Source organism: Struthio camelus, chromosome 7 (assembly GCF_040807025.1).
Source record: "Struthio camelus isolate bStrCam1 chromosome 7, bStrCam1.hap1, whole genome shotgun sequence".
Classification (NCBI taxonomy): domain Eukaryota; kingdom Metazoa; phylum Chordata; class Aves; order Struthioniformes; family Struthionidae; genus Struthio; species Struthio camelus.
The window spans coordinates 21713242-21739157 of NC_090948.1; the positions used below are offsets into that span (position 1 = coordinate 21713242).

At 42.4% G+C, this 25916-nt stretch overlaps 1 protein-coding gene across 14 annotated transcripts in view; it reads left to right on the plus strand.

The window, feature by feature from the left end:
* Nucleotides 1-25916, plus strand: part of ARHGAP22 (Rho GTPase activating protein 22) — a 176562-nt gene that overhangs the window by 44812 nt on the left and 105834 nt on the right. For 9 of the 14 annotated variants that reach the window (XM_068950169.1, XM_068950167.1, XM_009677857.2 and 6 more), the window contains one exon: nucleotides 4386-4473. The exons of the other annotated variants lie outside the window; for them this stretch is intronic. In XM_068950169.1, coding sequence (XP_068806270.1) covers nucleotides 4386-4473 — 88 coding nt within the window. The remainder of the gene's footprint in view (nucleotides 1-4385; nucleotides 4474-25916) is intronic. 14 annotated transcript variants of the gene reach the window in all.

Below are 25916 nucleotides of genomic sequence, written 5' to 3' on the forward strand. Positions count from 1 at the left end.
AGGGTTTAAAAATGTCATCGATTCAAGTGAGTTTCTTGTATGTGAGGGGCAGGGGTATGCACTGAAGACTAAAATTGCCTCAGTCTACAGCTTTTTTTCTAACTATTTATGGAAGTTGAGGTGAAAATGAAGATTAAGTTCTCTAAATAACTAGCTGCTTTTATTTTTCTTTTCTTATTTTTCACAGGTACAGTCAGCATCCCTCAATTTTCCTTTCTGAAAAATCATTCTTTCTTTTGTTTCTCCTCTTTCTGTAATCGTTTCAGTTTTCATGCTACCAGACCAGCTTGCTACAACTTTATTAGCAGTGCCGTATGAGGTGCATACTCATAAGGGGGAAGTAGCTATGATAATGTGAAATTCATATGAAATGAATTTTTTTTTTAAATGATCTCTGCTACAGAGAGAGCTTGCTCTTCTCTGCCACTTCCTCAAAGCTGGATGAAATAGGAAGAGGAAATAAGTCATCTCCATGAGAGCTTTCTACAGAGTATATGAAATCAATATCTTCTGCAGAGGATTAAAAAGGAAGTGCTTTGCTTTAGGGTGTTAGTTCAGGTAATCTATGGCTCTATAATCTCTCCTAGAGTAAGCTTCTTTGCCCTGGTGTACCAAGCATCTCTTACTGAAGGAGGGCAGGTGACATCACATCATATGTTGTATCAAGCATAATGAAAGTCTGTTCCTCTGGCTTTCACAGAGGAGAATAGTAACCTGAGGAAAGCTGACTACCACTCCTGAATCTCATACTGCAGTGCAGGTTTTGGTCTGATCCTTTGGCTTTGTCAGTGACTTTAATTTCCTGCAGAAAGATGAGCTTTACAAAAAGCTTTAGTTTGACAGCGCTTTTTTTAAAGTCAATTTTAAAAGAAATTATTCACTGGCTCCTGCTGTATTCTGTAAATAAACTTTGAATCTCCTGATCTGCAGGTAGCACTCTACATCTTCGCTATTTCATGCCATTAAATAGCAAAAAACTGGCTTGTATATCCTTGGTCTTTGCCCAGAGTATTTGTGAACTGGCTATATTTATTTACTAAGCTTACTGACTCATGCTGGGGGAGGGAGCCCTCCACAGAAGCAAGAGTTCATTTTTATGAAACGAAGAAACATGACTTGATTTAGAGTCCTGAGTTCTACTTGATTACAAATGTGAGGTTTAAATATCGGTTTACAAACAGGGTTTATGCTCACTTTTTTACTTTGTACTACTGGGCGAGGAAGGCCTAGTTTCTGTTTTGCCTTGACGTACAAGGAGTACCCATTCTGAGATTATCTAGTTCTCTTTAGAGACCTTTTAAGAGTGGACTGTTGTACCTTAAAGGAAGAGAGCTAGAATTGCTGTCTGCTTAACAGTATTCCTTTTTACCAAGTGTTAATAGCTGCTTTATTTTGAAGACCAATTTAAATTTAAGGGGATTACCTGTTCTGACAGAAAACAACAGTTACCAGCTTTCAAGTGATACCTAGGGTTCTGAAAGTCTGATCTGCTGGATGGAATCCACTGATATTGTATTAGTTTTCATTGCTGCATGTACATTTCTAGCTTTTATTGATAAGATAATGACCTGACAATATGCAATTAAAGCTGGGAATGCAAAAACACCAAAATTAGAACTACCTTGAGACCTTTTCTTTAACTAACCTTTTGATTTTTGGGGTCCTTTTCATGACTTCTTGGCGTTCTTGTCATAGGCTATACGGAATTCCCTTCTGGTTTGAGTTGTGCAACTTTGATTCTTTTTCTGTGTGTGAAGCCATCTTCCCCAGGAGTGTTCCATAGATGTCTGAAAGCAGCAAAGTTTTGAACGTCTAATGTGTGCAATATTAACACTAAACCACTTCAGGTTCTATTTCTCATGAAGAAGCTTTCTTAAAGACAAAACAAAAAATTCTGACCCTCTCACTGCCTCTAGCCTTATGCTATCTTCTCTCTTTCTGGGAGAAAGCAGTTCAGCCATGGTAGCAATTGATGGTATCACCTGAATCTTTCAGGATGCTGATAGAGCCATGAGTTGCTGTCTCTGGCCCCTTATGGAGTTTGGCTGAATGGCTCAGGCTGTCATCTGAGTAGTCTCTGTAGCCGATGTTCTGTTTAGCAAAATTTTCCTTTTCTTTCAGATGCTTATTTGTCAAATGTGTCATAAAGAACTTCACAGTAAGGTTCAAAAGAAACCAACCCATCTTTGGTTTTTACGCTAGGCACAAGATTTTTAGTTTTCTCTTTTTAAGCATAAGGAAACAAAATCAAGATAATGATTTCAGCGTTTTCTCAAAGCGAATTCAAAGATATCTAAAGTGACAGCCCCAGCACAAAATCTGACTGAGAATGTATGTTTTTCTGCTTTCTTGATCATTTTTGCTCTTGTTCCGCAGAAGGAACAGGAATACCGTGCACTGTAAAACATTCAGCATACACACAGTGGAGCCATGGTAATTTTGTTTGTGGAGCTTTTATTTCCTGACTTCTTAAAAGTGTCAACACGGGGGTAATGGTGTAGATCTGATGAGTATAAAGAAGTATTTTTGTTGTTCTGTAGGCTAAGACTACCCAAATTCAGGGTCCATTGTGTTCCTACCATGTAAACTCTGCAGTGGCCTAAGCGATGTGATTAACTGGAGCAGAATTTCATGAGCTCTGGATTATTTATTTAATGCACAGAGATTCTCTGCTTTAGAATTATGTTGATCTGGCTTGTCAAGAGGAACTAAATGAAGCTCTATAGCCTGAACCCACTGAGTGATAGCAAACCATGGAAAGGGGCTGTTTTGCCTGTAGTGACATGACAGGCTGCATCCTATCGTATTTTGTCAGGAGCAAATTTGAAGTACTTGTGCAGCTATCAAACTGCAGTAAGCAGATCCTTTCAAAGCTGCAAGTCACTTTAATAGGTTGGGTTGTCAGAATGAGAATTGCAACTTGCAGACTTCATGAATCAGAGCTTATTTCCCAGCTGAAAATATTTTCCAGCTCAAGTGTTACTGCTTTGCTAATTTATACATAATAGTTTGAGTGTTCCATGCTCAAAGAAAAGAGTAAAAGCTTAATTCATTTACATTTAATACTAGCTGGCTCTGTGACTTATTACAGTAATTTCTCTAAATAAAGCCTCCATACAGAAGATGTTTTACTAAGGGGCAAAGGGAAATTATGCCCTAACAGATATAATGAAAAATAAAATTACTGGCTTCTCTGCTCTATGAAGAAGATTGCAAAGGTCATATTATAGGTTGCGTTCTATGAGTTGTAGCCCTGGATTGTGTCTCTCGTGAGACACTGTAATTGTATTACTTAGTAATACAGATCTGGAAGCTGACAAGGAGCATAACTGGGACTGATTTTGATTACCACTGTTATGATGCTCTCATGTCTCTTGAATTTGGTTGTTGCCAAAATGGTTCAGGAGAAGATAGTTTGTATGTGTTTACTAGCAATATTGTGTTGTTTCAGTTGTTAATCTAGCTGCCATTCCAGGGCAGTTTAGTGTGGGAATGGGAATTGCTTCTTACTCTCCTTTTGGCTTGACTGTTGAGCGTCACAAGTCTTATGGCCTTCTGCCTTTTGTATTGAATGTAGGTCCTAAAGAATGTTAGCTGAAAATTCTTCAGAACATCAAAGAGGAAACTAAGAAAGTAAAGAAACAGTGGTGTCCAAATAGTCTCTTTTGCTCCATTCCTATTACTGGACAAGACCTTCCTAGGTTCTTTTTATCTCAATTTCTCCATAGATGATTTTTGCTCAATTTCAGTGAAGATGTTATTCCGCAGATTGACTATGGAAAAAATCCGGAATTTGAAATACATTATGCTGATTACATTTGGGCTCAAAGTGAAATTGAATCTGAATTCTGGCAGTTAGGAAAACTATAATCCCTTGGATTACCAGGCAGCCCTGTTGCCTTGCAAATCTGAATCAGTTGTTCTCTTCAGGTATCTCCCTGGGAGCTTCTGAGTACTGAGAATCTCTGGAGCGCAGGGCATTTTTTTCGGACACCTAAACAGAGATCTAGAAGTACATCTTCAGCCACCTCATATGGCTTGCAAGCTAAAAGCAGAATTGAGAAATCAAAAGGTAAAAGAAGAGGAGATGCGACCTCAGATGAAACTTTAATAGGGATGTTTGACTATGGGAACCAAGGAGAATCACCTATGCATGCTTAGAATATAACTGCTACAGAGGATAGATCAGAAGTGCCCAGTATGAGGGAAAGGAGAGGTGAGACGTGCATGACCAGCTGAGTCTTTTCTTGCTTGGTGGGGCTGGAAAGGAAAAGGACTCAGTGGGAGAGCAGGGCTTAAATTTGCAAAAAGCCTATTGTATTTATTTTCCTTCCTTGTCCTTCTCGTGGCCTTTCCGCCTTCACTGGTGTTTGTGTCCCTTACAGGGTTTCATTCCACTGCAAGGCAATCAGGTGAACGAGCTGCCACCTAATCCTGATGAACCAGGGAAACATCTGTTTGAAATTGCCCCAGGTAGGCCAGCGTTTCCTTGTACTTTGTGCCTAACATCATCCCATTCCCATCAGTTGTCATTAATGATAACTGAACTGCAAGGCTCACTTCACTTCTAAGCATTCTGACACACTAGTCACGTTCTCTAAAAAGAAACAGGATTGCACAGACTGCCTCATGGTTTTTTGTTTTGGAAATGCTGTTGCTGTGGTATCTCATGAAAAGAGTAGTTGAGGTGCGTCATGCCCCTTGCTTTTCTGTTTGGATGGGGCTCCCTGCCTGGACTATGTCACTTACAGTTCTGTGTGATCTCCCAGTTTGATGTGGTTTTCTGGTTGTTATAGCTCATGGGAGAAGCTGTCACACAGAAGAGCCCAGAATATATAGAAAAGAGGCATGCAGTAACTGGATATAATTTCTTTTAGATATACAAGTGCACTTTCCCAATTTGAAAAACTTTAGTCTCCAGATATCTATTCTTTTAAGCTAAAAGCCAAATAAGTTTCCATGGAAAGAAATTAGGGTGAAATTTTGTTAGGCTGAAAATGTAATTATCGGCATAACTTTAATGGAAGACTTTTGATCAGTGTAGCTCCTGCGTTAAGACTTTCTGTGGACTAGCTTGGTAGCTCCAGAATACATTTAGGGTTAGGTTCTGTGCTGCAGTCCAGGAGTAATTGTATTTGCTTCCGTTCAGTTCTGATTGTATCTGAGAGGAGGGAGGCCCTTCCTTGTGCATAGATTTGAAGGTAATATATTTTGGGGGTGGTTCTGGGTGGCAGGATCTGCAGAGGAGAAAGCTGTTGCATCACTAGCAGTGTAAGATAAGAGGACTGAGAAAGATGAACCAGGGTGAGTGTCTTGACACCTGTCTCCCCGTACCTCAAGACCGAGTTCCTGGAAGCAAGGAGGAGACAGAGGTGGCTGGGGTAAAAACTGTGCGAATGCACTGACCGGTCATGCTTTCATTTCACAGCCAGTTTCTCCTGCATGGATTAGCTTTCTCTTTCTTATCGTTATCTGTTTCCCCACAGTGGTGGGGCTGCTGATACAGTAGATTAAAAAAAAAAAAAAAAAAGAGGTAGCCTAACATAATTACAGTTACATGGAATGGATAATGTGGGGCATGTTTGTCCCTTGCAGCTGAATACTGCTGCTGGAGGCAGTATGCTTTTTACCTGTGTGTTTGGGGTCTCTTTCTTGCTGTCTAACCAGGCAGGACTGCAAATGTCTGTTGTACGTTCCTCTTGACATAGTATCAGGCAGTGCAAGAAAAACAGACTGTGCTGGAAGGCTCTCAATTACAACAGTAGACAAGATTTTGCCATAACTTACTGCAACAGCATTCTGTTTGATACACAAGAATCTACTTGGGGAGAAGGGATTTTATTTTTTTCCTCATTATTGCATAGTGTCTGTTATTGCTTCCTTTTTCTTATCCTGTCCTGCACCCTCATAGGCTATGCCCCTCAAACAACAGGGCGTTGGGCTGGCGGCATTGCTTACATGGGAGATCTCTTAGAAACGGGCATTCACTGCCTGAATTGACACACGTGCTTTGATTCGTTTCCCAAAGATCATACACTGTACTACTACAGAAGTACTCCTGTCCTGCGCTGTGAAAGCACTTGTGTTGTTTTGGTGTTATTAACGATCCCGTGTGTTCTAGCAATGATCTGAAATAATTCCACTGGCTGGCTGAATTTTAAGTCTTCTGTAAATTTGAGTTTGCCTTCTGATTCTGGCTGGGTAAATGATCATTCTTCACTTTTTGCCCAACCTGTCAGGTTGTGTTGCTGTAGATTGCAAAGGAATTATGCTGACCTACAAGTGGCTGCCATTTCAGTGGAGTGGGTGAAACAACACTTGTGGCTATTTGGAACCCTTTGGAAAGAGGCTGCCCAAAGGGATGAGGAAAAGGCGATGCTCCACTTGCACCATAATTGTGTGTCCCAGGACATGTCTGTTCAGCTTGTAGTATTGATGTTGTCCTTCTTTGCATTCCTGAGAAAAATTACTCTGTCTTAGTCCTACTGCTATCCTGTCTCCAAAATTCAGGTTTTTTCTTATCTTGTGGAGCTAAAGCCATTCATGTGTGTAGCAAGCTTTGGTTACTACCGAGGGAGCAAATATTGAAAAATGCCAATTGATGAAGAATGTTACTTAAGCACAGATGTCACTGGAGAATGTGGCCTGGGAAGTTCTCTGTTCTGTGATTTTGTTCACAGTATGCTTATTCTAGACTGATTTGGTGTAAGTAGGGTTGTGATGACATTTATTTTTGTTTATCTTTTGAAATAGCTGTGCTTTGTGCAGTGGCCAGCCTGCAGAACACCCACATAGTGAACAGTTCTTAAAAAGGTGATAAATAGGAAGGGGAGCACAAATGACCTTATAGAACTCAAGTCGTTATTTCCCATTTTTCTCTGGGTTGGATGTCTCACCACGATCGTATCCCTGTCTACTTGCACCTCAGTTACAGTTTTCCCACTGTAATGTAGGGCTATACGTGTCTATAGACATAAGAAGATCTTTTTAGTCTCCTTAACCAAGCCGGGTATCCTGTGAAGACCAAGTACATTCCAGAGCTGTAAATACAGACTTGGGATTTTACTGTGTCTGTGGGCTGCAGAGCTCTAACAAATTAAGAAAGCGTGCAGCATTGTTCAAGTGTTTACCAGTATTGAGATCCTTTGGAAACTAATTATTTAGCAATGAGAGAGGCTGAGATCTTTTTTTTTTTTTTTTTTCCTCATCTCCTCGCAAGAAAATGTCCAAAGCTTTCTAAAGTCTGTGTTACCTGTTACTTCCAAAGACCTATTTTGCGATTGATTGCAAAGGTTTCAGCATTTTGATTTCCAGAATAGTTGTTTGGATCTTACCAGCTTTCCTCTGCTGTGGGCTATGTAAAGCTTGGCTGTGGGAGCTGCTCCCTCAGAACGTAGGGACGGAAGTAACAGCATGTCCTGCATTGTAACAGAGCCTGTATTGATTTTCTGCTGAGTAACAAGAACTAATGATGGGCATTGTGTATTATTCATGTTTCATCAAGTTCATTTCTAAGCTGTATAGTGCAGCTGGGAGAAGGGTTAACTAGGGACATGAGAGACTGCAAAACTGTTCTGCAGTCAAACCAGCGCTGTATTTGGTGGCAGGACTTGCTGAAATACCTCCTTTGGCAGAAATGTTCTCTATCTTTTGTCTGGGGGACCTGGCTGAATTTATGGCCCCTTTTTAACCCATTCACTAGCTGTGATGAAGGAAGGCATGAAGTTCTAAATGGAATGACGAAGTAAACCAGACACTTCATCAGCTGATGTCATGTCTTAGGGCCCATGAGTAGGCAGAAGGGGGAAACGTCGTAAAGTTGTTAGGATGGTCTGAAGTCAAGTGCAGAGTTTAATGATTAGGGTTCATCATCATGCAAGGAAGCTGCTGTTTCTGGATGGAAAAAACAAAATCACTGTATGTTGCTTGAGGGAAGAGGCCAGATCTGATGATAGAGAAATTGTATCTGACTGTTGTTACCAGGAGCAGCGGAGTAACAGTGTGTTAGCCTGGGGTCTTAAAGCGCATTTCAGAGTGGGTAGGGCAATGTGTAAGAAGCACAAGGAATGATTTTTGAGAACATCTTGGAGAACTCGGATAGGTTAAGGGCTCCCAAAGTCTCAAAGTGGATGCTTTTAATGCCCTTTGGCAGCTGTCTCTCCAGTTCTGTTCCCTGGTCTCTGCAGCGCTATGAAGTGAGATGCAGAAGTTCCTCTGCCGAACTGGGTACGTTTGGAACTGGAAATTGCCTGCTGAAAATCTCTCTGTTTTTCTTGTTCTTCCTTCATGCCCATTGAATATGTGACAAAATGTTGACAGGGAGCTCTGTGTTGGCACTGCTCCTCACTGAGGTACTGAAATTAAGGAGAGTTCGCTCTTGGAGTTAGTGAGGTTTTCAGAGTTCAGGAAGGGAGAGGTAAAAAGGTTCAAAAGGTAGGAGGTGAAAAGTTTTGGGTTTTTTGATAGGTAGGGCAAAGGTTGTTATAAATCAAGCTGATTGGAGAATAGCTTTTCTTCTTTATGGAGAAGTGGGGACTTTTTAAAAAAAGATTCTGTTATTCAGCCTTCAAATAGATTTGATTTAATCTTTTCATGGAGAAAGAGAAGGGAAAGAAACATGAACAGGAAAATTCCCATGGATTAAGTGGTACCTTTGTTGCTAACATCCTCTCCTGTGATGTGGGAGACCCAAGTCTCTGTTCTACTAGGTTTAGATCAGGAACATGAATGTTGCCTACATACTAGGTGAGCGTACCCTCAGTGACTTCTGGTTATACTGGGAGGGGTGTGTTTGCTTCATTTTTGACTATGAAACTATTCTAGAGTTCTTGTCCAAAGAAAATGTTCCCTTTTGTAGTTTAAAAAACTGGCATGTTCCGATTGAAAGCAGCTTTGCTGAAAAATTTCTGACCAAAACTCGTGTGTCTCTTAATTGCTCCTGACAGCTGCTTCCTCACTGTTGCCTCAGTGCTTTCTGCTGAGGTCAACAGTGACAAGTCTTAGCTAGGTCTTTCTGCAAAAATAAGAGTGCAGTTCTGTGTAAGTGTAATTTGACTGCACTGCAAGCTGCTGCAATCAAATTTCTCCCTTTCCTCTTGGCGGCTTTCCTAATATCCTGTCATATCCTTCACTTAGCTCTTATGACTGTGCAAAAACAGTTTTCAGCCAATCAGACCACAGGCTGATCAAATTAAGTTTACAGTGGAAACTGCACCTTTGCTTTTTGAGTGAGTAACATCAGAGATGTTGCTCTAGTGAGTGCCATTATCAACCCTCTGATTAATGGAACAGTTCACAGCCCTCTTCAGAGCTATTGGTTGAGTCTTTAAGAAGCTTGAGACAGTGGCTGCCTATGTGTGATTCATATTAAAAGATTATTTTCAAAGCGTTAGAAGTTAGAGCTCTGTAGCTTGATTTTTTTTCAATTAATTGTGAAGACTGAGCTCAGTATAGGCAGCTTGCTTTTACACAAGGGGTCTGCATTCAATAAAGTGACTCCTTTGAAGCTGGACTGTTGGTTTGCCTTTTTGCCAGAACTTTTGCTGGGGCAGAATAAAATACCTCACCCAGGAACTTTTTGCAGGGCCTGTGTAAGAGCCATTTCACTTCTCCTTCTTTGTACTATATACCAAGTAGGAAATGAGGAAAGGCAGAACAGGAAAATGAATCTTAACTCATTTGCCACCCTTACAGAGACAGTAGTTGTTGCCTGCTTGTTCTGTAGGGAGTCTGCTGGTGTCATTGGCAGTGCCTTACAGAGAAGAGCATGTAGCAGGACAGACTCATGTTTGAGAACCCTTCTTGTTGCTGCATGTTAGACAGGCTACTCAGGCCAGCAGTTGGAGTGGCAGCTTGTTTGTGTCTTGTCCCAGCAGGGTGAGTGTTACCCGTAAAGCAGTCTGCTCTGCAGTTCTTATCTATGCCCCAGGTGATCAAGACCAATTAAGTTATTTCTGTGGCCTTTCCATCCCACTTCCTGTTGAGATGGTACATAATTAAAATACTTGGAGGGGAAGGTATTAGAAATTCATGCATTAAAAATCATTCCATGCTCTATTATTCAATACAAATTGCAGTTCTAACTAACAGCAGGAAACTGAGTTTGCCACTGTTGATTAAATTTTCTCCTGAAGCTTGCTACTGACAACTGTCTGTGCATATCTGTGTATATCATGACGTTGACATTTGGGATTTGTAGTTTGGTTTCTGGGATTTAGTGCTCAGAATATTGACCAAGGAAATGGCAACAAAGAAAGTAGTGCTGGCTTCTGCTGGAAAGACTTGAGTCAACATGGGTTTCAGTGGCATTGCATTGACTTGCAGGAGAGGACTGATGGTCTTGCTCTTGCAGTGGAAGTGCTATTGTCACTGTCTGATATGTGTTTAACTCTTCTAGATGTCCGGAGTGCAGCTGAGGGTATACAAATGTTTAACTGTCCCTGGCTTTTAGTGCTAGCTGTCTTCTGGAGCATCAGATAGACTTTCCTCATGTTAAAAAAAACAGAAACCTAAAACGCTTTCCCTGAACCATCTTTCCAAGGGAGCACTCAGTGTTGGTAGAACTGCATGCCACCTCTGCAGAGCTGCAGGCTCTGGGAACTGTTCTTTATTATTGCCTTGTAGCTTGGATTGACCTTCAAGGTAATAACATCGTAGCACTGAGATAATGCCAGGTACATCTGCTTGGTTTTTGCCAGCTGCAAGGTCCCTTTTTTTTATGTGCAAGATAAAGGGGGCCTGAATCTCACTGAAAGGATGTATCCTGCGTTTCCAAGCCCCAGTAGGCAAAAATTTGTTGATACTTTGGCAATGTGTTCTGCTGTCTGCTCTTAAAATGTGCTCCATCTATTTTGGAGCACTAGATGGTGCTGGTTCTTTCCACCTTGGCCTTGGAATCTTGCTGTCAGTTATGGCACGTCCTGAATCACTTGAATGTGAATTCATCCTGTAAGAGGAAATTAGCTACCCTTGATGAGACATCAGGGAACAATAAAAAGCAAAACAATAAATGAGAATTCCCTAACAATGCTATTGGCCAGCCTGTGAAGTTAATACTGTGCTCTGTAGACAGAATATAGTATTTCGTGCCTTTCTTTGCATACGATTAAATCCCTGCAGTGAACAATGTAGTCTGTTTGGATCCACACGATCCTGCTGCAAACTTAAGGGAGATGAATGCTTTCAGCTGCAGTCACAGACACCAAAATCAACAGTCTTTGAGAACGTTCACATTCAAATTGTTTGTCTGTTTCATGTTAGGATGAAAACAAGATGTACTTTTTTCTCATGGAAGAACAAAGCACTTCCTATGTGCCTGTGTATACAGTAATGGCCGTGTAGGGAAACCACTTTAACGTAGGCCTCCACTGTTTCAGGTTAACATCCTGACAGGGGGGATACGAGTTATTTTGTGGCATCTGTCTAACTGTTTTCCCCTTTCCCCATTCAGAGTGTGTTAAACATATTTGTCGAAACATATGTATCTTCAGATTTTTCCAGTTTTGATGAACTGATATTTCCGTCTCCCTCCTAGGGGAGGGAGTGGGGCAGGAGGTTGATCAAACTTCTCACTGCACTGCTACTTAGAGATTTGCCTGAAAGACCAAAAGATGCTAATCATCATCCTTAGGGTAACTCCTCCCCTACTCTACTGAAATCCCTTTATCTGACTGAAAAAAAAATTTTTCATGGCCCATCCAGGCTTTGACAACTTCATTTAACATCAACAGAAGTGCCGATGAGTTGTCCGTATTTCTAGACTGGTAATGGAAATTGATTTGAATTAAAAAACTATTGTTTTGGGGGAAGTTAATTAAACCCTGATCTCTTTCATGCAGATGTTGGGCCTAGCAGCTTTCTACAGACAGGCATCTCTTCTTATTGATCTCTCGATCCATCCTCTCTCTGAATATTTGACTTTACTGTGACACTAACAAATACTTCTGAAAAGAGCATGGCCTGGAAAAGGGACTGAAACTTTGCCCTCTGAATTCCCATAACACTGTTGACTCCAGTCATATTGCATGAGTGCACCACTAAAATACACCATTCCCAATGAAGGTTTTCAGACTGCATCCAGACTCCAGTATAGAAAAGTTATTAGACCCTTCTTTCTATCCCAGGGCCATGAGGCTTTCTGATAGTTAAGAATGTTTTGGCTCACCTTATGTCATCAACTGAAAACATCTTGAAGGGCACCAGGAGGCACCTGCATCCTGTAAATTGCTTTTTGCTTTGTGTTTGTGTTTTTTTTTTTTTTCCCCTAGCATACGCAACGCCCAAGGGTTTTGCTTGCATTTGGCAAGCAAAAATCCTGCTTCATGAAATAAACAAGATCCTGTCTTTGTTTCATTAAAAGTGTTTGATCTACCCTAAGTTATACTGTCTACAGCTAGTGCTCTGGGCCTGTGGGCAGATGAAAGTGGGTCTGGAAATGGGCTATGACAGCATGTGTCTTCTGCTGTCCTAGAATTCACAGCTCTGGGAAAAGAGACAAATCTGCATCTGATCCCTGGATAGAAGCCTCATGTCTTGTTGAGATGAATCAACAACTTGGCCTGTAGCACCACAACATGGTGCTGCAAGTAGTCTTTGTCCTTCGTCTGAGAGCGTCATGCCTTAACATGTTATTTTTCACATTGCAGCCTGCTTTCTCAGTAGCACATAGCACACTGGCTTGCAGCAAGAATGCTAGGTTTAATGTCTTCAGTTGCAACAGCATTGAAGATATTGGCCTACTGGGAATAGAGCACGAGGCTTAAGGAGCTTCATAAATAGTTTTTTCTGCTAGTGGAGATCATCAAGACACATACTTTGACTATTCTTGAGCAGTTTTCCTTAACTTGTTGTATTCCTCAAAGTCAAACTTGTCATAATGTTTTGTGCAGCCTCCCCTTTGGGTGTAGAAACGTGACTTTCTAAGACAATGGCATTTTTATTGCTGGGATGTCAAAGGCCAAGTTTATGGGGCATCATTTGGTGCTGGCAGGTTGGCTTTTTAGTGCAAATTAGGTAAGATTTTTGAACTCTTCTTTCTGAGATGGCGTCCCAGAGCAAGCTCTGCAATTGAGCATTCTGTCCTCAGGATAATTTATTAGGCCCGAAGGCATTTGTGGTTAGTAGAGATCTCTTAGCATTCATATTTAAGAACAGTTTTGTTTCATGAAGATATGCCTGTCAAACTGTCAGGGTGATCAGTTGTATACTGGATTCCCTTTATTGCTTGCTAATTTGCCAGAAAATAAATCTTTAGTGCTGTCTTGCTGCTTGGGTATGGCATGGTGCTGTTAGAGTTAAGCAGTCTTCTGCTTCAGAAGCAGCTGTGTTCCCATCTGCAATGAGGATAGATGAGTTCTCCACGTTTTATGCGATGTTTGGGATCCTTCAGGCTACAAAATGCTGCAGTTTGGTGAGTCAGCATGATGAAATAAAATAAGACACATCATATAAGGCAGTGTAGTTCATAGTGCACAGCAGATTTTAGAGGTAGTGAAAGCAAGTATTAGAGGTCGTATCAGCATGAAGAAAGCAAGCATCAAGTTAAAGGGTAAAACATTTGCAGGACAGTAAACTCAACTGAATAACCTCACTGAGGTGAGTGGCTCTCTAAGGGTCTTGTGGGATTGGGCCCTTTATATGAAGTTTATCTGATCTTCCTTGTGCTCTTCAATGGTTAATTCTTATCGCTAGCTGATCTTGCATAGTTTTATTAAATTACAGATGTAATGCATTTCAGCATAATTTGCAGGGTCCTACTGGTCATGTGAGCTGGGAGTGCAGTCTGATTGGCTCACCATTTTCCATCAGTATTCCTAGGGACTGCTTTTCTCTTGACCTTCTGCACTTGAGTTTGCTAGGAGTGTCTACTCAGTGTGCGTGTGTGTGTTGTTTTTTTTTTTAGCTCTTATCTCAAGAGAAGTAAATAAATAAATTTCCAAGGGATGGATGATGTTTCAGGTGCAGGATATTAATGATTGTTTGAAGTTTTTTATTTTTTTAATACTCCATGGATCCTGAAGCTGGCAGTGGATGCGTGTATCTGCTTGTGGAGTTCATGCTGCTTCTATGTTTCATATAATAGCAGGAATAAAGAAAATATCTCTATGATGCTAAACAACATAAAATTTGGGGGACAAGGAGTTGAAACAATGACTCTCCAGTGTGCTTGCTTCACTCTTGCTTTGGTGGTCACAGAACTGCTGTAAATGTCTGCCACGTTTAATATGGCTGGTGGATTTAGTCTATCTTCCTGCCTGCTTCAGGGTGCTGTGGATCAGAGTTCTGTGGTGTGCGGTGGGTGCCGACCATGTGGTGTGTATAAAAAATATGCATACCTTCCCCCCCCCCCCCCCCCCCAACAGGGAACTGCATCAGTCACATTGCATGCCTTGAGAAGAGAGAGGAAAGTGGGATTGATATGTAAACCATGTCAGGATGGCACACAAATGAAACCAACCAGAATACTTGCTCCCCAGAATGCTCCAGAAGGGACTTCTGGATGCTGTTTAATATCCCTTATCTGAAGGAGAGACAGAAAACCATGATCTCCAAAAACACATTAGGTACTGACAAAGCTGTATTGCAGCACTTCTGATGCAATTGAGGTACCTGTTAGTGCTGGTAACTTAACTGCTCAGTTTAATATGCTGACTTGAAAATACCAGCTGGAAATCATTCTAGAGAGCAAAGGTAAGAAAAAGAAAACGTTTCTTTTTCACACAGCCCACACAAAAGTGAAAGGGGAAAGGGACTGCAAAGCTGATAATACACTGCTCCAGCATCCAAAAGGAATTCTGATTGGTAAATTGCTATCTGGGGTGTTTATGAAACCGTTTCTTTGCAAATGATGCACTAATACCAGTTTGAAGTGGCAGCTGGCCCACTGTCGAGCAGCTGTGAGGATTCACATGCAAAACCCTCTCTGTATTTATGTCTGAAATGCTTTAGGGATAACTCGTGTGCTATCAGTGAGAACCAGCTTGCACTGGGCTTTCCAAACTTACAGGGAGCAGGAGGAGGAGGAAATATGGCAAGGACGTATTCCTGGGGTATAACATTTAAGATTCATACTTTGTTAAATAAGTCATCGTGCTGTAAAGGAACTTAAAGTTGCATTGTAAAAGCTTTCCTTAGCCTTCGTGTGCTACTTTAAATATTTCCAAAGCGCTGATTATGTATGATGAGTGGGAGAAGGCTGGAGTACTGAAGTGACTTATGCCTCATTTTAATGATTTTTCAGATTTTTATCCTGCATGTATGCCTGTACTTAGTCTTACCCTTGGGTATGGTCCTATTCACTTGCTTACCCACCAGGTATAGGCCAATGGAGAACTGGCTGGTAAGGTTCTCTTGCGTTATGCAGAAAATTGAGACCAGGTCATCACAAAGGTGATGAGATTTTGTGAGCTCTTCTAACAAAGGACTCTGTAGATTCTCAGACATTGGATTTACGTGTATTGTAGGACAAAGGAGTAATTCTCCTTTCTTGATAGTTGTGTGTTCTGTAGAGAAGTTAATTCCACTGAATTAGAGCAACTTTAACAGAGCCTGTTGATCTGGTTCAATGCCTTTGGCCTAAAGGAGGTGTTATGACAGCTTTGATTGCAACCTAGGTATTAGCCAGCCTGGCTCTATTTCACTTGTCTTATTGGTCTGGGAATAATTTTAACTCCCTCTGCCAGTTACCTAGCTATAGCTGCCCAGTAAGTCAGTTCTTTTCTAAGGTACGTCTAGGTGTATTCTCTGTTGCACAGATTTTATACCATTTAAGTTTTACATTGCACTACATTAGCAGAGCTGAACTGTGCAAGTGAAGAACTCTTAAGCTCGATGTGTTTGTTAATGACACTAGGAATTACATTAGTTTTATTACTCTAGCAGTGTGTTTCTACACGGGTGTAAAATCCCAGATCTTAACGACCGCTCCTTGCAACCATGAACACCTGCAGTGGCTGCATTTTAAACTAAGCTTTTGTTTTATCCTCAAGAGGATTTTTAAGAGGAGCTGAGCATGCTGAGCACTGAGAACACTTCTTGAAGTGTGGCTAATCTGTGTTGAATTTAATGGTGTCATGAACTTTATTATCATAAAGTTAGTATAAATTTTACGGCATCTCTATAGCACCTACCAGTGAGCTCTGCTCAAGATATTGTTGTATAAAACAAAAGCAGTGAAGCAACTAGGATCACAACTATGTTCTGTTTAGTATAACATGTTATGATAAGCATAATTTTCCTGATTTTCTTCAAGCACTCTTTAACTGAAATGAACATGATTTCTCCCATTAGGAAGACAAAGTTCAGGTCACTTGTACTTACAGCTTTCTTTTAGCTGGCTATAAATATTTACTTTCTCAAAGTTTGTGTCTTCCATCTCTGTTCTGGCAGGTGCACAGCCTGGTGCATACACATTCTTTCAAAGTCTGTCTTTGAATCTTAGCCAATGGAGATAGATTAATTTGTAACTGCAGGCTTAGGCAGTGTGCTCTACATCCATAAACCATTGCTCATCTAGCTGAGATCCACTTAAGATGTTGTTGATATCCATGCCCCCACCTGGTACCAGAGATGCTGTAAATCATGCTGAACTCATGAAGCATTTTGTTAGCTCTGGTTTTTGCTTTTAAACACCAGCTGTCTGACACTCATGACAACTCAGAGTGCGGGGGGAGAAGTGGAGATAGTAAAGATTAGAGCTATGAAATCAAAAGAATCCCATGCTTGAAGGGAGTGTCTGTGAGGGCATGAGGAAGAGCTGTGTTATAACCAACCCTGTCGTCTTTGCATTGACAGATAATTGTATGCTCTGTGTTGGCTTCCCTGGATTTGGAGCTGTGGATATAACATGAGGATTTTATCAGTGCACTGGCAGCTGCTAACTTGAGAGATTAAGGGCCTTGTCTGCACTAGGAACCCTGTGCCAGTGTAATTTTGTTAAAGGAAAGCCTGTACTGGTGTAAAGCAGGGAAAGGTTACTTGTTGTAACACAAATACAAGTGTATGCATGGATTAGCAGCCGTCTAGCTGCACTGGTGTGAGAATCCTGCCACTCTGCACAGGCCACAGGTGATCCCCTTTGAGACCCTGTGGTTTGTATATGAGTTGGAGGCTCACAGTGATGTCTTTGGGAGGGTTCAGCAGAAGATCTTTTCCAAGCTAACTTTCCTGTGGTCCCTGTTCAGATCTGCACAGATCTTGAGGGTAGACCATCAATGTCATGGGTTGCTGATACTGCTGAACAAGAAAGGACACGTTTTACTGTGTTAGCTGGCTGTGTGACCCAAATGCAGGAGGAAGTCATCGATGAGGCCTTCTACAGACAGCTGGAAGAAGCCTCACGATCACAGGCCCTGGTTCTCATGGGAGACTTCAACCACCCTGACATCTGTTGGCAAGACAGCACAGCTAGGCACAAACAGTCAAAGAGGTTCCTGCAAAGCATTGAGGATAATTTCTTGACCCAGGTGGTGGAGACGCCAACAAGGAGAGGTGCGATGCTAGACCTTGTCCTAACAAACAAAGAAGGTCTAGTTGGAGAGGTGAAGGTTGGGGGCAGCCTTGGCTGCAGTGACCATGAGATGGTGGAGTTCAGGATCCTGCGAGGAGGGAGCAGGGCAATGAGTAGGATTGCAACGCTGGACTTCAGGAGAGCTGACTTTGGCCTCTTCAGGGACCTACTTAGGGGAATCTCCTGGGGTAGGGCCCTAGAAGGAAGAGGGGTCCAAGAGAGCTGGTTAATATTCAAGCGTCACTTCCTCCAGGCTCAGGATCAGTGCATCCCTCTGAGGAAGAAGTCGAGCAAAGCGGGCAGGAGACCTGCATGGATGAGCAAGGAACTGCTGGCAAAACTCCAGCAGAAGAAGGAAGTGTACAGAATGTGGAAAAGGGGACAGGCCACTTGGGAGGAATATAAGTACGTTGTCAGAGCGTGCAGGGATGCGACAAGGAAGGCTAAGGCCCAGTTGGAATTAAATCTGGCAAGGGATGTCAAGGACAACAAGAAGGGGTTCTTCAAATACATCAATAGCAAAAGGAAGACTAGGGAAAACGTGGGCCCGCTGCTGAATGGGGCGGGTGCCCTGGTGACAAAGGATACAGAGAAGGCAGAGTTATTGAATGCCGCCTTTGCTTCAGTCTTCACTGCTAAGGCCAGTCCTCAGGAATTCCAGACCCTGGAGAAAAGAGAGGAAGTCTGCAGAAAGGAAGACTCTCCCTTGGTGGAGGAGGATCAGGTTAGAGATCTTTTGTCCAAACTTGACATCCACAAATCCATGGGCCCTGATGGGATGCACCCACGAGTGCTGAGGGAGCTGGCGGATGTTATCGCTAGGCCACTCTCCATCATCTTGGAAAGGTCCTGGAGATCAGGAGAGGTGCCTGAGGACTGGAAGAAAGCCAATGTCACCCCAGTCTTCCAAAAGGGCAAGGAGGAGGAGCCAGGAAACTACAGGCCTGTCAGCCTCACCTCCCTCCCTGGAAAGGTGATGGAACAGCTCCTCCTGGAGGTCCTCACTAAGCATCTGGAGGACAAGAAGGTGATCAGGAGTAGTCAGCATGGATTCACCCAAGGGAAATCATGCTTGACCAATCTGATAGCCTTCTATGATGGGGTGACTGGCTGGGTAGATGAGGGCAGAGCAGTGGATGTTGTCTTTCTGGACTTCAGCAAGGCTTTTGACACTGTCTCCCATCACATCCTCCTAGGTAAGCTCAGGAAGTGTGGGCTAGATGAGTGGACGGTGAGGTGGATGGAGAACTGGCTGGATGGCCGAGCTCCGAGGGTTGTGGTGAATGGTGCAGAGTCAAGTTGGAGGCCTGTGGCTAGTGGTGTCCCCCAGGGGTCAGTCCTGGGCCCAGTCTTGTTCAATATATTCATCAATGACCTGGAGGAAGGGACAGAGTGCACCCTCAGCAAGTTGGCTGATGACACTAAACTGGGGGGAGAGGCTAACACACCAGAAGACTGTGCTGCCATTCAGAGGGGCCTGGACAGGCTGGAGAGCTGGGCGGAGAGGAACCTCATGAAGTTCAACAAAGGCAAGTGCAAGGTCCTGCACCTAGGCAGGAATAATTCCATGCACCAGTACAGGCTGGGGGTTGACCTGCTGGAAAGTAGCTCTGCAGAGAAGGACCTGGGAGTGCTGGTGGACAACAAGTTAACCATGAGCCAGCAGTGTGCCCTTGTGGCCAAGAAGGCCAATGGGATCCTAGGGTGCATGAGGCAGAGTGTTGCCAGCAGGTCGAGGGAGGTGATCCTGCCCCTCTATTCAGCCCTGGTGAGGCCTCACCTGGAGTACTGTGTCCAGTTCTGGGCTCCCCAGTACAAGAGAGACATGGCACTCCTGGAGGGAGTCCAGCGGAGGGCTACCAAGATGATTAGAGGGCTGGAGCATCTCTCCTATGAAGAAAGACTGCAAGAGCTGGGCCTGTTCAGCCTGGAGAAGAGAAGATTGAGAGGGGATCTCATCAACGTGTACAAGTATCTGAAGGGGGAGTGTCAAGAGGATGAGGCCAGCCTCTTCTCCGTGGTGCCCAGCAACAGGACAAGAGGCAATGGGCAGAAACTGAACCACAGGAAGTTCCATCTGAACCTGAGAAAAAACTTCTTCACTGTGAGGGTGACAGAGCATTGGAACAGGTTGCCCAGAGAGGTGGTGGAGTCTCCTTCGCTGGAGATATTCAAAAGCCGTCTGGATGTGATCCTGGGCAATATGCTCTAGAGGACCCTGCTTGAGCAGGGAGGTTGGACTAGATGATCTCCAGAGGTCCCTTCCAACCTAAACGATTCTGTGATTCTGTGAATGCATCACAGCAGAGAACAGAGAAAACTGTTGCAAGTGGAACTGTTGTGCCTATGATCATACAAGAGAAATATTCCCTCCTGAGCACCTGTTCTAAAGCTGGTGAGATCTGTGAAGGTGTCACAGATATGGCTGCGCAGCTGTACAGTGGCTGCCTTACTGAAGAGGGGAACACACAGGGGCTGGGGAGGAACAGCAGGAAGGAAATTAGATTCCTGCCCCAGCAGTATGTAGAGGTCACAGCTATTTCCTCTTGGAAAGCACAATTCTGCCTTGAGTTGTAATGCTTACAACATCACAGGGTTCTGCTTTGGTCTCTCAGGAGCTTTGATGAAAATATGCTTAAATTACAGACATGAAGTGATTTCCTAACCAATTGCAGCAATGCATCTGAGGCTGTGGGAGCCCAGCTGTCTTCTCTCTATCTCATACCTTCTCACCACTAAGTTTCTGCACTCAGTGAAGAGCTGTGCTTCTGATCTATGAGCAAAAGCAGATTCTCCCTTCTCTCCTAGAAGCAATGATTCTTGAAAGTTAGTATGTGTAAAAACTTACACTTGTTGGTAGTAGGTTGTAGTCCATGTGCACTGGGATCTGTTAGGAAAGAGTTCCTGTTTTTACAGTGCTATTTGCTCTTATCTGAAAGCATCTTGCACCCCAATAGTTCCACTAACACTATGCTTCACATGTTTGTGTGCTTATCTGGTCTTCCCCTATGGGCTAAGTCAGCATGAATTGTGCAAGAACAGCTATGCATGCATGGCCACTGCTGAGAGAGATGGTGTGCGGTGCAAGGTCTGAAATGCCGATGTCAGCCCACACGCTCGCCTGCTGCTGACAGAAATGAAAGCACAGCAGTAGCCGCTGACCTAGCATTCTCCTTTAGCCAGAGTGCACATTGACTTTCTACCAACAAAAATGGGGCAGTAAAGTTACTGGCTTTGCCAGGAGCAAATGTGAAGGATTCATTACAGAGAAGACTTGCCCATGCACAAGGCTGCCTCTTCAGGGATTTTCATGTTTCCTCAGCACTTCAGTGCCAGAACACCCCAAGGGCTTGCTAATGCCCTTGGGGTAAAGACCCCAAAGAGGGCTACAGTCATATTGCAGGAATTACTTTAGCACTGTGTGGCTAAAGGTGTATAGGAATTTGTAACCTAGCTCTCTTGCAAGAGGAGGGGAAAGGGAAAGGAAGGGAACAGAACTAGTCAAACTCGAATAAGCTTCCATAAACTCAGAGTTCTGTAACTTTTTCTGACCTACACACTGTTGAACAGGACCATGCTATATGTTCTCAAACCTTGTTCCCAGCTCACAAATTAGGTAACATCTGATCTTTTGTGTTTTTAAAATACCTTTTTCTTCTCCCCCGCCCAACTCTCTAACTGACTAGAGTCCTGCTGTAAGCCTGGCGTTGCTAAGGGGAGCGCATAGTTGTATCGTTTAGGGAAAGGCACTGAGCGAATACAAAAAGAATAGTGCCATGCAGTACCTACCCCTCGTATGTTATAGTGATACATCTGCAGTTCTGAGTCATGTTCTTCTGTGCAAATATCTGCCATGAGGAGCAGACTAATGGTAAATTGTGCCTTTTAGATCTCAAAGGTCTGAATCTTCTCTCAGCAGGTTATTTTTTAGACTCTTACCTGCCTGGAGAACTGCATTCTGCAAAAACATTTCCTTCACAGTTTATATTAAAGGCTTTAGAAGAGTTCATTGGAGGGTTGGGCTTTTTTGGAGGGGCTGGGGGTGGTAGGGGGAGGGTAGTTTAAAACTCTGTTATGTGGGGAGGAGGGAGAAGTCTTGAGGGAGGTAGCAATTCTCCTTGTTACTAAATAGTAGTTAAGAAAAGTCTCCAGTCTTAGGCTCTCACAAGAGATGAAATCGGTCTTTCAGGGAGTTAAAATATTTGCAGATATGTGAACTAGGGCTGATCCTAAGGTACTCTTCTACCTAGAATATTTTTGGCAGTGTAATATTACATCTACTGTGTGTCCACATAAAAAGATTACTCAAATAGAGAGGAAGGAGAGAGTCCAGCTGTGGACAAGAAACACGGTCCTGAGTTTCTTAAAGTGCAATCTTGATGTTTCAAAAGTGTAACAGAGACTTTTGTGCTTGCCTAATGAAAAGAGCGGTGGACAGGGCCTTGAAACGACAGGGTTTTCTAAAACGTTGCCCGAGTTCTTTTAGGTATTGAGGCACCAGGAGTAGGTGGCTGCTTTAAGATACACAGCTATGCCAGGTCTTTTCCTGACTTTCTGCAGTTTTGACAGGCACTGGAAAAAAAGCTCATACTCCCTCCCAGAAGGAAAGTCTGATGCAAAAGAGGGCTTTGCTCTCTTCTTAACCTTTGCTGAAGCAATTGATGTTATTTGTTGACTCAGGAGGAGCACACTGCTTATCAGGCAAAAACTGTCTGTGTAGGTGGGAGGATGTTTTATAGTAAGTCTGCAAAGATATCTATGTGGCACAGTAAGCTGCATTGCCACTTGGTTTCAAATTGATGCTCAAATCAGATATCTGCATTAACAGAGGTTTCGATCTCTTTTATGGGGAGCAGATCCTGCCAGAGCTCACTGGAATCACTGAGGCTGGTAGCACCACTTGCTTGGCACTAGGAGGGGATTCTCTGCTTTTGTTTTTCATTTTTTACTTCTATGCTTTGGTGTTTTACTTTGTTGCAAAGCATCTCACTTGTGGCCCCTTTGAAATTATTCTGAGGCAAAAACTTTCCAAGTTTCACACTTTCTACATCTTGCTGCAGCAATTCGGTCCTGTACAGCCCTTCCCCTCTGACCTTTCTCCAGCCTGTTGCTGCACTAACGGAGAGCCACTGGTTTCTCCTACTGTGGCCTGTCAAGCCACTTCTGCTTGATCTGAATTTACCTTGTGTTTTGGTGATCTGGCTGAATCTGACTTCTGAATAATCCAGGCTGAATCTGACTTCTTATAAGAAAACAATCTCCCTATTTTAGGGAGCCTCTTACTTTTGAGAAGTCAGTTATTTACTGATTGAGATCAGTGACTCATAAATCTTTAAATGATACAGAGAATTTCATAGCATCAATAACTTTGCAGTTGAAACAAAAGAAGCAAAACCTTGAAAAATGTAACTCCTGTATTTGGAACACAGGTACGCTCAATATAAATTGTCAGCTTTTCACAAGTGCCTCTGCTTTGAACTGACTGACTCAGATCTGTTCTGTATGAAACAGTTCACCTTTTTTCTTGTTAGTGATTTAAGGTATTGCCGACAGTTAAGTGGTTTGGACCAGTTTATGCCTTTTAGAGGGATTTAAGAGAAAAAAGGAAATTCACTAATCCTTGCTTTTTCTTTAAAAGTATAAGTAGCAGCATTTACCCAGCTCCAGAGATGTGACTCTGGCACCTTTGGGAATCCTAAGAAGCATTTGTCTCCTGGTAATGGAATGAAAAATAAATACCTTTAGCTTTCAGTGAGCTTTCCCATCTGGAATTGAATTGTTGAAATAGAATAACATATCTGCCTACTCTCTTGCAAAGTATTTTCTGAATATAAGTGGTTGACTTAACGAAAACTGAAACCTTTAACTCCGATTCCCAAATTTTCAGCTTGATCCTTGAATAGGAAAGTTCATCATCTCTGTAGCAGTGTTTAGCAGCCAGCTTTCCCTTTCAAAGTAACAGTCAGTACTCTAACATACTTGAAGAAATTGGAGCATGTGTAAACTTTAAATCAAGAATTTCAGATGGAGAAGCTGAGATGTTGGCTGAAAAACAAAGTGCAGAGCCTACTGGTTATTTGGCAAAATTTAGGGGCGCTCAAGCTGCACCCAGAGATTTCATGGGGACCTGTTAAGTACTTGATGCTCTTGAAAGATCAGCCTAATTGCTTAGTACCTGAAATCAAGATTTAGACATTGAATTCTGGGCTCCTGCTTTTGCAAATTGTGGTCTCAAGTTGATATGTGCCGTTTAAGGAGAAGACACGCACCATTACCCATACATCTAAAAGGTCAATGTATTAAGAATTACAGAATCCCACTTTTGCGCAGCTCCTGCTATTTAGAATGAGTTATCTCTCTTTGAGAGCTGAATCTTGTAATGAAACTTATTGCAGATCAAGTGGTTTCTTTTGCTGGAAAACTGCAAACGTCTCCACCTTCCTTATTGTAGGACTAGGCTAATACCCACTTGGAATTTTCCATGTGTGTATAAATATAAATACATTTGTTATATAATTCTTTGGTTCAGTTTGACAGCCCAGACAGGTTCTTGGCTATCTCTGTGAGATTCTTTTGTTCAACCTTAAAGCCTTCAGGAGCAGAGTTTGCGTTTGTATCAGAACCTCGATGCATTAGGGTCTTGGGTGAGTGTTTCTAGCCTTACCTTCATATTTAGGCAAAAGATCTGGAGTTCTATGTTCCTTGCTTCATCAGCTGACTTCTGAGATCATCTGTTTAGGCCTTACAGCATTCAAAAGAGATGCTAAATGGGGTTTAGCCAGACACAGAAGAATCTTGATTTCCCCTTAGGTGACAGGTCAGGCTTTTGCCTGATCCCAGTCATTGTTCAGCAGCCTCAAACTGACTGACCCCCTCCCCCCCCCCCCCCAAGTTGTCTGTCGTATAGCTGTTACTTGCAAGCAGTATTTGGTTTGGCAGTGTATTTGATGACAGACATGTTTGTTGATTTAAGTTTAAAGCAGCAAGATGTGTGCTCGCTAAAGCTAAAATCACAAATGATCTGCAAAGTATGCTGAAGATGTGTAATAAATACATAAAAGCTTATGTTGCTTTTATGGGTTTTTTGAGTCATAAGGTAGTCTTATGAATGCAATAGTGGTTATAATATCTTGGTTTATTAGGGAGAAATAGGTCTCTCTACTTAATCCCATACATCTCAGCAGTAGATTATTCCTGTGTTCCCTCTACCTGCTGCCTTGATGGAATTAACAGTACATGATTCTTTAGTGAGTGGATTTTTTTTTTTTTATAGGGCTTTAATTTTTTTTCAAGGACTTTTCTAGGGCTTTGTGTTTGAATATTTTCATAAGTCTTTTTCAATCTGACAAATATATATCAAAACTACCTACTGAGTGACAACTTCTATTTTTAATGAAGCAGTCTTCAAGAACTGCTGTGATTTGGGTGACCTTTCTATTTTTCCATGAATTTGACAGCATAGATCATTCATGCATATGCAAAGTTTGAATGGGTTTCTGAAAGCTGTCAATATTGACTTGGGTTCATACTGAAGTTGATTATAGTTATTGTTATTATATTGCTGTTAATCCCCAGAGGAGTAAAGTGGGGGGAGTACTAAGTGCTCTTGAAAACTCCACGTTGTGTAGTGATGTTTTCAGGTAATGTCATGTTATGTTCAGGTGATAAGGACATCAGAGGCTCTGCCTGCCTTCTAATCTGAAAATTATTCTTTTAAATACACTGTGGTGGTTATTGCAGTAAGTGAATCTCAACAGCGTTCCCAACGGTTCTCTTTTGTGACCATTTAATTCACTGATATAGTGCAGCATAATCAAAAGGGAAGAGAATAAACTTTGTCAGTTTTCCAGATATCTTGTGACAGTGAAGGGAGTTTAGAATTGTAATGTTTCAGTAATATACATGCAAAATTTATAACATATTTTACTGAAGCTGTCAATTTGCTTGTGTAAAAGATGAATGCGTTTAACCCTACAGCAGCCTCTCTCTGTCAATGTCAGATATGTGGTACTTAGCAGTCCTTACGCTTCTTTAAATGCTTAAATTTCAGCAACTTTTAGGTAGTCTGGTGGGCTGCTCTGAAGTGTGGTACCTAGTAGTAGTCTATCCCCAAGGGACCGACTTGGCTGCCAGGCCAGAACTGCTGGAGAGCAGGATGCTCGCTCCACGCTTTTTATCTACTGCTGGTTGGACAGTGTTGTTAGTAGGTACTTTTGTGAATTTTCCAGGTCTCTGAAATCTTATGCCTACCAGGAGGCTCTTTGGAGTTTGCTTTGTATGAAATGCAGGAGTGTTGCCAGACGTGTCCACCCAGTCAAGCAGATGGTTTACGCATCTCCCCTCTCCTTGCTTCTTGGCGAGAGGGTGATCTTCTTGGAGAAGTATCTGCTGCTGCCTTTTTTTGCAAGGT